General features: G+C 44.1%; 1 protein-coding gene across 1 annotated transcript in view; it reads right to left on the bottom strand.

Annotated features, from left to right (window-relative positions):
• Positions 1 to 3,605: 3,605 nt before the first annotated feature.
• The window catches only part of LOC119087310 (immunoglobulin superfamily member 1-like), a 32,148-nt gene continuing 22,581 nt past the window's right edge, over positions 3,606 to 13,172 (bottom strand). Inside the window, exons 6-10 of the mRNA XM_037202225.1 lie at positions 10,299 to 10,334; positions 9,890 to 10,180; positions 8,708 to 9,007; positions 5,895 to 6,033; positions 3,606 to 4,061 (exon numbers count right to left, since the gene is read on the bottom strand). Coding sequence (XP_037058120.1) covers positions 4,034 to 4,061; positions 5,895 to 6,033; positions 8,708 to 9,007; positions 9,890 to 10,180; positions 10,299 to 10,334 — 794 coding nt within the window. The 3' untranslated portion in view covers positions 3,606 to 4,033. The remainder of the gene's footprint in view (positions 4,062 to 5,894; positions 6,034 to 8,707; positions 9,008 to 9,889; positions 10,181 to 10,298; positions 10,335 to 13,172) is intronic.

Genomic DNA, 13,172 nt, shown 5'->3' with positions numbered 1-13,172 from the left:
CCTCCCCACCTCTCCTTCTAAGGGGGAAAGTCAACAGTCACCAAACCCAGCTGTGGCCATGTTTTACTGAACCCTGAAAACAGTGGCAGTTTAGCTCACAGGATAGTCCTGTACAAAACACATAATTGAAAATAAAAATCCTTCTTTAAAAGTAGGTGAGCAACATTGACTTTTTTTTAACGTTCGATATTTTACTTTTTTTAATTAAGATTTTTTCATTTTACATACCAATCACAGATCACCCTCTTCCCTCCTCCTGACCCTCCAGCCTCCCGTCCCCCAACACACTCCCCATTCCCTCCTACAAGAAGGTAAAGCCTCCCATGGGGAGTCAGCAGAGCCTGACATATTTAGTAGAGGCAGGTCTAAGCCCCTGCCCCTGCATCAAGGCTATGCAAGGTGTCCCACCATAGGCAGTGGGCTCCAAAAAGCCAGCTCACGCACCAGGGATGGATCCTGATCCTACTGCCCAGGGCTCCCTAAGCAGATCTGGCCGCACAACTGTCTGGCTTATACGGAGGGCCTAGTCCAGTCCCATGGAGGCTCCATAGGTGCTTAAATTTCATGAGTTCCCACTGGTTGTCCATGTAGGTTTCTCCATCATGATCTTGATGCCCCTTGCTCATGAAAAAGACATTTTTAATAAGAACGCAATTAGTCTTCATTACAGATTTCAAGAAAGGAAACCCAATGTGGCCTCTGGTCCACCCCTGTAAAATCATCTGATGTCTTCCCTCAGACTCCAGCTCTTCTACTTCCTCAGAACTGAGCAGACCCAAGTGTCATGAGGCTAGCTGGCCAGCTGGAAGGGTTCTCCCTCATAGTTCTGGCTCCCCATTACATACAAGTCACTCCATGGGCTTCTTCAGCTTGAGGCTTGGGGTTCTTCATCTTGAAAGTAAGCAAGCAACAATATCAAGTCCTGGGAGGAATATTTGACTGGGAGGATTCTAGATGTTGGACAGTGCCAGACCTGGAGATCAAGATAGGACAGAGGTAACATCAAGGAGGAGGGGCAGAAGGTCTAAAGGCCTTGGATGGAAGGAGAGCTGCCAAGTGCTGCTTTCTCAGCTGTCACATGTTCACATAGACTCACAGCAAGTGTGACTTCCTGCACAAGATCAAACCACTTACAATGTCTGGCATGGACAGGGAGTGTCTCCGTGTGTGTCTCTATGACATCTATAAGCCTGGTGCCTGTGGATATCAGAAGAGAATGTTAGCTCTCCTGGAACTGGAGTTATAGATGGTTCTGAACCAGCATGTGGGCACTGGGAACTGAACCTGGATCCTCTGAAAGAGCATCATTGCTCAAAGAAATGATCCATCTCTCCAGTCCTTACATGTGTTTATCTGGCAGGCAAGACTGAGAGCCTTCCGGTTTAAAGCCCTCCCATTTCCTTATGACTGAAAGCACAAAAAGGTAAATGAAATAACTACAAGGGGGCTAAGGAGATGGCAGAGCCTGGAAAGTGCTTGGTGTAGAAGCTTGAGGACCCAAGTTCATATTTATTTATTTTAATTGTATTCTTCTCTCATGGAACACATGCCAACCACTGCGTCCCCTCCCTCCACTCTCCCAGTTCTTCCCCCAATCCCGTCTACTGCCGAACTACCCCACTTCCCATCTTCCTCCCAGGCCTCCTGGGACATCAACTTAGCATGACCCAAGAACAGTCAATAAGAGTAGACACAACCCCTCCCATCAAGGCATGGCAAGGCAACCCCATCGGAGAAAAAGTCTCCCAAGAGCAGAGCAAATAACCAGTGACACCCAACTCCCACTGTCAGGAGTCTCTCCGAAATACCAAGCCAATAGCCATAACACATCTGCATAGGACCTAGCACAGACCCATGCAGGCTACGTGATTGCAGCTTCAGTCTCTCTCAGCCCCTATGAGCCCTGCTTAGTTGATTCTGCAGGCCATGCTCTCCTGATGTCCTCTACCCCTCTGGCTCCCACAATTCTTCCTCCCCCTCTTCTGTTGTGTTTCTGGAGTTCCAAGGAGAGGGACTCAATGGAAACCTCTACCTGGGCTTTCTTTCTGCCTAATGTTTGTATGTGGGAAGGACTTGAGTTCTTATCCCCAGTGTCCATACAAGAAGTCAGATGTACCAATTTGTTTCTGTAATTCCCTACTGGGGAGCTGGAGATGGGAGGGTGTCTGGGGTTTCATATTCAGCCAGTCTAGTCTATCAGGAGACCATGCCTCAAAAACAGGATGGAGAGAGAGAGAGAGAGAGAGAGAGAGAGAGAGAGAGAGAGAGAGTGAGTTTAGTGGTCAAGAGCACTTAATGGTATTCCAGAGGATCCAGGTGTAGTGTGTAGCCATTTCAGCTTTAATCTGGAAGTTCCAACTCCCATTGAGGCTTCGGCACCTGTCATGCCTACAAGGTGGGGCCAAGGGAGGACCCTGGAGACCCAAGATCGGGATGGTCCAGCACTCTCTCTATTCCTGTACCCTGGATGGTAGAGGTTGACTGAGCAGAACTCCAGAGAACACCGCTGGTATGCGATACACCTTCCACAAATTCTGTGACCTACCTATTCCCTCATTTGTAAGTTACCCACTAAATAAATCTTTCTCTTAACTATGTGGAGTGGCCTTAATAATTTCACCAATACCCAGGTTCAATTCCCAGCACCCAGGAGCCCACAACTCCAGGGGATCTGATGCTCTCTTCTGGCCAAAGAGGGTACCTGCCCCGCTTTCTCTCTCTCTCACATGCAGAAACACACACATAAATAAAATTAAAAATTTAAAAACATGGTGGAGAATAGTAAAAGAAAGATACCTGATACTGTCCCCCCACACATGCATGCACAAACACACATACATGCGTGCACATACAAATTGAACAAAACAACAACCCAATATCAGAAGCACTAAAATTCATTGTGTATGAGATTCTGCAGGCCTGGTGTTCTTGACTCCTCTGGATGCCATAATTCCTCCTCTCTCTCTTCTGCTGGGTTCCCAGAATTCCAAGGGGAGGGACCCAATGGAAACCTCTATCCTGAACTCTTTCTCTGCCTAATGTTTGTATGTGGGAATGACCTGAGTTCTTATCCCCAGCACCAACATAAGTCAGATGTAGTAATGTGTCCCTGTAATCCCTTACTAGGAAGAGGGATACAGAAGCATTGCTGGGGCTTAGTGTCCAGACAGTCTAGGCAAATCAGTGAACTCCAGGTTCAGTGAGAGATCCTGCCTCAAACACAACAGGAGGGATGGAGAATGGGAGAGACAGCTTAGTGGTTAAGAGCATTTGTTGCTTTTCTAGAAGACCCAGATTCAGTTCCTAGTATCTATTATCAAGCAGCCTGTAATTCTAACTCCAGGTGATCTGATGCCCTCTTCTGGACACAGTGGGCACCTGCACATAAGTCTCTCTCTCTCTCTCTCTCTCTCTCTCTCTCTCTCTCTCTCTCTCTCTCTCTCTCTCTCTCACACACACACACACACACACACACATAAATAAAAATAAATCTTTTGAAACATAATAAAGGAAAGACATATGATATTGGCCTCCACTCAACACACACATGTACAAACACACACATGTGCACACACACGGAATGAACAAAGCATCAACCCAATAACTTATCAGAAGCATTAAAAACGTTGTATATGAGATACAGGTAATACACACTGCATAAAGGTACATAAACTCAATTAGCATACTACGTACAGAGCCAAGGATACCTGTGAAGTTATACAAAGTACATTCTAAGGAAATGATAGAATAGGCTAACATAATTATGAACACTGAAACAGATCCACAGTCCATGGTTTTGGTTGATGATCTAGGCAGCATGCCCTATCCATAGGAAGAAATACTACTGTAGTTTCAGTGTAGCAATTGTTAATCAGTGAAGTATCCCATGAGCATCTGTGCCCAGTTCTGTCCTCTGTGCCATGGGAAGAATGAAGGGTCAGAGCTGCCATCCCATGTCTGGAGAGCTCTCAGAGAGCTGGCAGTGCAGGCTTCGTAGACAACAGAAGAGCTGCTTGTGACCTTGACCAAGGGTTCATGGTGGCGCTGGGGTGCTGCAGGGCCTGTGGGGAAAGAATATTAGACCTGAATTGATTGAGAAATATTAACTCTTTTGTCATATTTTATTTATTTCTTGTACATGTGTGCATGCATGTGTGTGGCCACATGTGGGTGCCACATTATGTGTGGGGAGGTCAGGGGATAACTCGTGGGAGTTGGTTCTGTCCTGTTACCATGTGGATCCTGGGGATCAAACTCAAGTTGTCAGGCTCAGTGTCAAGTGCCTTTATCCTCTAAGTTATGTCAACTGCTCCAAAATTAACTTTTTAGGGTCTCCAAACATGGGTTCTTCTCTGGGTGCTCCCACCCCTACTTCCCATCACTCCAACTTGAGATGTTTGAAAGCTACAGTAGGTAGAAGGTGCTTTTTAAAAAAATACTGTAGCTAGAGTTTTCCTGCCTGGCCCACAGTCAGGACAAATCCTTGTCACCCTCCAGTCCCACACTTGCTCAGACCCAACCAAGTAAACACAGCGACTTATATTGCTTACAAACTGTATGGCCATGGCAGACTTCTTGCTAACTGTTCTTATATCTTAAATTAATCCATTTCCATAAATCTATACCTTGCCATGTGGCTTGTGGCTTACTGGTACATCTTCCTTGTCCTGCCGGCGGCTCCAGGCAGTCTCCTTCTGCCTTCCTGTTCTTTTATTTCTCTTCTCTGTTAGTCCCGCCTATACTTCCTGCCTAGCCACTGGCCAGTCAGTGTTTTATTTATTGACCAATGAGAGCAATTTGCCATACAGACCATCCCACATCACAGCCAAGTGCAGACCATCTCAGACACCTGCACTCAGGCCTGTGGTCCTAATCATCCTCTGGACCTGCTGGGTAAAGCCACGAGGAACCCAAGAACAGGCTCACACAGGACATACAGAACATCCCACAGCAAGATACTGTCCATTTTTTTTTAAATGTGTGTGTGTGTGTGTGTGTGTGTGTGTGTGTGTGAATAGGTATGTGCATGTTAGGGTGCGTGGCTGCAGAGGCCCAAAAAGAGCATTTGGTCCCTTGGGGCTGGTGTTTCATGTGGTTGTGAGCTAGCCCTTGTGGACACTGGGAGCCAGACTCAGCTCCTCTGTGTGAGCAAGGCATTCTTAACCATTGAGTCATCTCTTCAACTCCATTGGTAATTTCCTTTTTCAGATTCGAGGCCTCCATTGACACTTAATGGGAAAGGACTTTGTATTAAATCTACATATGTTACATATACCTATGCCTAAAACAAACAGGACAATACAACATGGTAAAAATTTATACCACATAAAATGATGTCAGTGGCCATGTGGAAAACTATGAGTTTTCATGCTAAGTCTGATGTTTAGATAACTCCTTATAATGTTCAAAAGTACAGTGTGATGACTGTAATGGATAATGGAAAATTTCTATATCAGGTAAAATGTTCATAAGTATGTTCATCAGCTCTCTTGTGGTAATCATTTAAACATGAGTGTAACTACTTAATATATAGTTAGATACTTAATTTTTTCCATGTTGATTAGTGTATAATTAACAAAACCTAAATATATCAGAGCATCATTTGTTATTTAAATTATTTTTAACTTTTTTGTTATTTGTATTTGTTGTTTTGGTTTCTGATAACAGGGTCTTACAGTGCAGCATTGCCTGGTCTGTAACTCACTATGTACACACAGCTGATCTGGAATTCATAGACATCCACCTGTTTCTGCCTCTAAGGCCTGGGAATAAAGGCATACATCATCACACTTGGCCATTTTTATTTCTCAGTTGTAGCTTCATTAATTTGGTGGTCAAACATTCCTCATAATTACCCACCAGTCATGAAATAGGAAAAATCTCAGTTATTTTACCTGGGTCTGCTAGATGACATCCTGTGGCTGTACCAGGCTTCAGCCAGGAAGACGGCCATCAACACCACAAACATGGCAGACATTTCCAGCCTGATGAGATTAATCTTGGTGTAACATTTTGATAAGGCACTTGGGGACACTGAAAGAGAGAAGATGATCAACACTGTTTGTAAGGAGCATTCTTCCTCCCCCAAATGAGCAACCAGATCTGACTTCCTTCCATCCACTCAGAAACTGGCCAGCGGGCAGCTGTCTAGTCCTTGCAGTTTTAACCCTTGAACACACAACACACGCTTTAATGAGAACTGAAATGAATGGAGATTTGTTCTGGTTTTTTAAACCTTATTTCTGTGCATTCAGTCTATTCCACTTTCTTTTCTGTGCAATGATGAAAACATTCTGATAAAGAGCAGCTTTAGGGAGGAAATGCCTTATCTCCTCACAGAGGTTACACTCCATTGTCAAGGGAAGTCAGAGAGGAACTGAAAGTATAAACCACAGAGCAGGGCTGCAGATGATTCAGTGGTTAAGAGCATTGGTGGCTCATCCAGAGTACCTGAGCTCCATTACTAGCACCGGCATGCAAGGCACAACCATCCATAACTCAAGTTACAGGGACTCCACATCCTCTTCTCACCTTCTGGGGCACACCTAGCAAGACTGTGGTACACACACACACACACACACACACACACACACACACACACACACACATGAATAAAACACTCATACACATAAAATTAACAAATCTTTAAAAAGAAAGAGAAACCCAGAATTCAAGCTTGCTCTGCCTCATGGTTAGCTGCTCTTTGATGCAGCTCAGGATCATCTGCCTGAGGAGTATTGTCATCCAAAGTGTGACACCAAAGACCTTCCTACATTAATTAATAATCAGGACAATCTCACAGACATGCTCTCAGACAAATCTAACCTAGGAATTTCTTCAACTGAGGCCTCTTATTTCTGATGCGTCTAGGCTGACAATCAAGGATAACCAAGATTCTGCCTGTGTTCACTAGAGTTGGTATTATTGTGATAAGACACCATGACTAAGGCAAGTCATAAAAGAAAGCATTGATTCAGGGCTCACAGTATGAAAAGGTTAAAGTTCATGACCATCATGGTGAGAAGCATGACAATAGGCAGGCATGGTGCTTGAGTAGGAGCTGAGAGCACATGTCTTGATCCACAAGTATGAGGCAGAGAGAGCTGACTGGGTTTGGCATGGGTTTGAAACCTCAATGTCTACCTTTTGTGACATACCTTCTCCAACAAAGCCATGCCTCTTATCCTTCCCAAACTGTTCCATCTACTGGAGACAAAGCATTCTGATGTATGGTTCTATGTGGGTCGGTGGTGGTATTCTAATTGTACTGAAATGTGATTTTGATTGTATGTTAATAAATAAAGTTGCCCGGGGGTCAGAGCTATTAGAGCCATAGACAGAGTGTGGCGGTAGTGGCGCACGCCTTTAACCCCATAGATCTCTGTGTGTTCAGGGATACCGCCAGCTTTGGAGACATATGCCTTTAAGACCTGGGGGGCTGTACATACAGACAGTGACGAGGCAGTCACGTGTTCGGGTTTACAACCAATGAGAAGGCAGAGTGACTATGAAATGACTTACGCACAGGGAAATAGCTCTCTTTCAGGAAGCTGGGACCAACGAAGGAGGAAGGGTGAGATTTTAGCTCTGAGCTCTGACCTCTTGGCTTTCTCTTTTACATTGGTCCTGTGTTTCTTATTTAATAAGACGGTCGGTTACATCTACATGGGTCTATCTCATTCAAATGACCATGATGCCTTAGCTTTCCTCTGTTGTTTATTTTGTCTTTATCTCCCTTTCTCTTCTTTATTTTTTCTTTCTTTCTTTTTTTTTGAGACAGGTTTTCTTTGTACAGCCTTGGCTGTTCTGGAACCAGCTTTGCAGACTGGGGTCACCTAAAACTCACAAATCCTCTTGCCTCTGTGTCTGGAGTATTTGGATTTAAAGATTGTGATGCTACCACAGTGCTTCTTTATCTCATTTCTGTAATTTCACTTACCTCCTTTGATATATAAGGGTTTATCTTATGAGTAAAACATAGACCAAAGGAGAACACATAACACAGAAGTTCAGAGTAGATCAGTATTTCTCCTCAGACTACAAAATGCCATATGGGCCTTGAGCACAGCAGAACTTCACTTGGCATCTGAGTCTCTGCAATATTGTGAATCTCAACTGAACCCAAGGAGGGCAATTTCAGTATGTTATTAGCATAAAACAGACACATAGATCAATGGAACACAAGAAACAACCCAGAGAGCAACTTACATAACTGCAGACATTTTTTAACAAAAATGCCAAAAGTTCACACTGAAGAAAAGATGGCCTTTTCAACAAATGCTTGGAAACCTGGACTCCCATGCAAAGAATAAAACTAGATCAAAAAATCAACTCCAAATGAATCAAAGACCTTAATGTGAGAACTGAAACTGAAAATATGAGAAGAAAACATTTAAATATATAGGCATTGGCAAAGATCTGATTTCAGTTCCCAGCATCCACACCAGGCAACTCACAACCACCTGTAACACCAGTTCCAGGGGAAACAATGCCTCTTCTGCTCTCTGTATGCACTGCAATCATGTGCATATACCCACACAAAGACACACACAGACACACAAGTTTCAAAAATAAAATATATCTTTTTTTTAAAAGAGAGAAGAAAGAGTGCAATGATGTAGCAATGATATTACAGAATAAATTATGTCCTACTAGGCAAAAAACTCTTATGATTATACAAAACTTGTTGCTATCATGAAATCCTTACTTGCCACTGAGATATCAAGATGATCACTTGGATGGGAGGTCCTGAAAGGGGCTTCTGCCTGGTGGTACACACAACTGTACCTCCCTGCATCTCGACTTGTCACATTCTGCAGGGTGAATTCTGCCGTGTTGTTTTCTGAAGTCAGAAGCTGTATGGGAGATGAATTTCCCACTTTCAGCAGAGCAAACTTTTGGTACAACTCTGTTGAATTGTGTGGCTTCTGACACTGTAGCTTCACCAGTTCTCCTGTGGTGACCCGACCCAAGTGCTGGACTCGGAGGGAAGGCTTAGGCAAGTCCCCTGTAAGAGGAACAAGAGCCAAGGGGAAGGGGTCAAGCTTAGCATCCTGTATTCATCCTTCCTGTCCTGCAAGGGTCCTGTGATGCTGAAACTGTCCCACAGTCTATCCTGACTCTCAGCAGACATAATTTTATTAACTATATATTTGTTTGTAGACAATTTCGCACACGTACACAGTAGGTACTGATCATTTTCACCCCATCTCTTTAACACACTCCTCATCCCCACAAATCTCTCTTGTGTTCACTTGTGTTCATTTTGTTTGGGGACCCACTAAGACTAACTAGGGCCATTTGGGTGAACATTTGTTTGTGGTTACCTTTTGGACTCCAGTGTGCTCAGCAGAGTATACACAATTAAAATGGTGGTCCCTCTCTCTCTCCAAGAATTTACCCATAGCTGATAGTTTAGTCATGCATGATATGGCCCTGTTAGTCCATTCCCAACCTTGACTTACTGTTGATAGGGTCATTCTTATAAGGAACCAGATATTGTGCAGAACACAGTCCCCCCCCCCCCCACACTGCTACATATTGGAGTAAAGCTGAGGTAATCAATTTTGTCCTGGTTACCTGATGTCCACCTCAACTGCTCTGGAGGGGAAGTTCTTCTAAAATAACATTTGCATTTACTTATTGGGAAGGGCACAAGCCATGCCATAAATGTGAAGGTCTGAGGGCAACTTCTGCATGTCTTTCCTTCCACCATATGGGTCTTCGGGATTGATCTTATGTGGGCAGACATGGCAGCTGAAGCTACTGCCAGCTGGACCATCCCACCAGCTCCAGATGATGCCCCTTTTCCCCTACCAACATTCTTTTGATCCACCTTCGCCCTTGGCTAAAGATCTGTGAACGTCCTTCTGAGGCAGCCTGTCCTCACCTGTCACCAATAGTAAGAGGACCTCGCTGGAAGATGAGATTTTATTGGGGGACTCCTTTAAGTAGCATTCACAGGTATAATATCCAGCATGACTCAGCCGGAGGTTAGTCAGACGAAACTCAGCTGTCCCCTCTGTCAAATGATGCGGAAGCCTAGAATCCAAAACTTTATCTCCCTTCCTGAGAACAAGTCGTATGCCTGGGGTGGGACTCACACATCGCAGTGTCACGTTGCTGTTCTCTGATGCCACTGCGTTGGGCCAAGCACTGAGGCTGGGCTTGGGAAGAGGATCTGGAGGGAAACAAAAATCTGTTTTTATCTGACACATGCACCTGCTCCCAGCAGTCCAGGAAGGGAATGGAGAACACATGTGAAGAAAGCTCAGGCTGGGTGTGGTGGAGTCACTCACCAGCTTTATCCATGTCGGTCTGTTCATCATTTGGATCTACAAAACAGTCATGAGTGATGTACAGGTAACCATGGAGAACCACTTCATTTCCATCCTCGGTTCTGGGGAGCACCCCAGAGGTTCCAGCTGAGTTCAGACCCCAAGTTCACACAGTCAGGGTTTGCATGCTCCCACAGCTGCACTCTGGCTTTAGGCCAACTTAGCACCCCCTTTGTTTCCTGAGACTCTCTTCTGCCACCTCTCTGCTTTCACTCCCAATACTTCAGTGATCCCTGGTTCTCTAAATCCCACAACTCCTTCCATTCTCACATCATTTTATCCCCAAATTTTACTTATTCTCACAACTCTGTTAGAGCATTTTTTGGGGGGTCTCCGTTTCTACCTCTACTCCTAGAATAGCCAGAAAGTATGCAGGACACTGGGGAAAATCGATAGACTGGGTTTGAGTCTGGCTTCTTTCTCATGGCTGAAATGCCTTCCATATATCTAGAAGTCCCCTTGAAGTCTCTTGGACATTCCACCCATACTTTGTGTGACATAAGAACAGATATTTCCAAGATATGATGGAGGATTGGATGAGTGACACCAGAAATACAGTGTCATGTATCAAAGGATCAACTCTATCCTCAAAAGAGAAAGAGGAAGAGCATTAGAAATCATAAAAGATGCTCTCAGGAGCTGTCTCAGGAGTTAAATGTACTACTTAATCTTTCAGAGGCCACAGGTACCTACATGGTGGCTAACCAACACCTGTAACTTCAGTTTCAGTGGATATGACACCGACTTCTGGCCTCATTAGGCACCAAGCATCCAATTGGTGTCAGAAGGATACGTAGACAAAGAGCCATATACATAAAATAAAAGGAAAATAGTAAGTATTAAAGACTTTATATGAAATTTAGATCAGAGAAGCTTCTTTTTGGAGTTGGCAGCAGTCAGTGGAGAGATGCAGAACTAATCAGAGTGCTGATAGTGAGAGGGATGTCCATATTATCAACACCATCATCATCACCACCACTACCACCACAGCCATCACCATGACCACAATCACCAGAACCACTACCACCACCACCACCACCACTTTCATAATCATTACCACCACCACCACCACCATCATCAAAGCTCAGGGAACATCATAGAAGAGGGAGAAGCAGAAAGAGTGTAAGAGCTAAAGGATGGGAAGGCGTGCTATGAAATGCTGTCTTCTGGACATGACTCAACTATTACAGAGATGAACATGCAACAGCTATGGTTCCCTGAACTAGACCTGCACAAGATCACATCATCCAAAACCTTATCATAGATGGGTAAACGATCTCTGGACCCAAACACTTACTGAGCTGCAATTGGCAGTTGAGAGTTGCCAGGAACCACTCTTCTTTGAGGATGTGACCACTCAGACGTTTCCATGCTCCAAAGATGGCACAACACCCATGCACATAGGGGCAGCATTAGTTGTACTTAGTGGGTTATATCAACAACAAGAACAACAAAAAGACAGGGCTAGAGATATGCTCAGTGTTTAAGAGCTTGTACTGATCTTCCAGAGGACCTGAGTTTGATTCCCAGAACCTATTATAGACATCTTACAACCACCTGTAATTCCAGCTCTCTGGGACCTAATGCTCCTTCTGGTCTTCATGGCCACACACACAGAAATGGAAAAATGTAAAGCGATGAAGAGGAAAATTGGGGCTGGGTATGACCACATTTCATTGTATATATGCATGATTCAATTTGAAAAATATAATAAGACATTTGACAACCCCAGAGAAACAGAAAGCTAAGTTGAAAAAGGCAGTCTGTCTGGATCCTCCACAGGAGAGATGGAGCCAAAGACTCATTCACAGCATAAACTTTGGTTAAAACAAAACATTGTTCATCCTCTTTGCAAGAATACACTACAAATTTCACAGACTTAAGCCCTGAGGGGAATGTGGGATGACAACAACTGATCCCACAGGACAAGTTGCCACTAGGTATGAAATTAATTTTTCTATTTCTGAGGTACCAATTCTGAAGTCACAAATAAATGTAGGAATGTCTCAGGAAACGTAAATTTTGAAGAGAATTGTAGACAGATATAAAATATTTTATTTACCAGCACACAGGCCATTGCACAGCCAAATGCTGGCAGGCAACCAGGCACATACCAACACAAATATACAGGCAAAGACACCCACAGACAAGCACACAAAAGCCATGCATAGCTAGTCTCACAGGCCTACAAGCAAGTATCTGCCCCCCCCCCCCCGCCCGACTTTCTTATTTAGGGTTTTATTGCTGTGAAGATACATCATGACCACAGCAACTCTTATAAAGAAAATGCTTGATTGGGGTGGTTCTCTTACAGTTTCGGAGGTTCACTATCATCATGATGGAGAGTGTGGCTGCAGGCAGGCAGATGTGATACTAGAGCTGAGAGTAGTTCATCTTGCAGGCAACAGGAAGTTGACTGACCTCCTGGGCAGTATCCTGAGCATAGTAATTCTAAGTCTCCCCCTCACAGTAACACACTTACTCCAACAAGACCATACCCACTCCATAAAGCCTTGCCTACTAATAGAGCCACTCCTTATGAGATTATGAGGGCCAGTTACATTCAAACTACTACTACTACTACTACTACTACTACTACTACTACTACACATACACATACACACACACTGAAAGTGCAAAGATGGAAAGTTATATACCAAGCAAATGGCAACCCACAAAACAGCACAGTAGCTATACTTATATCTAACAAAGTCGAGTTCCAGTTAAAATTAATTATAGGATCCAGGCATGGTGGAGCATGACTTTAATTTGAGCACTTGGGAGGTAGAAACAGGCATATCTCTGTGAGTTCAGAACCAATCTGGAATGTATAGC

The sequence above is a fragment of the Peromyscus leucopus genome, chromosome 1 (genome assembly GCF_004664715.2).
Source record: "Peromyscus leucopus breed LL Stock chromosome 1, UCI_PerLeu_2.1, whole genome shotgun sequence".
Classification (NCBI taxonomy): domain Eukaryota; kingdom Metazoa; phylum Chordata; class Mammalia; order Rodentia; family Cricetidae; genus Peromyscus; species Peromyscus leucopus.
This window is presented reverse-complemented; position numbering and strand designations above follow the sequence as displayed.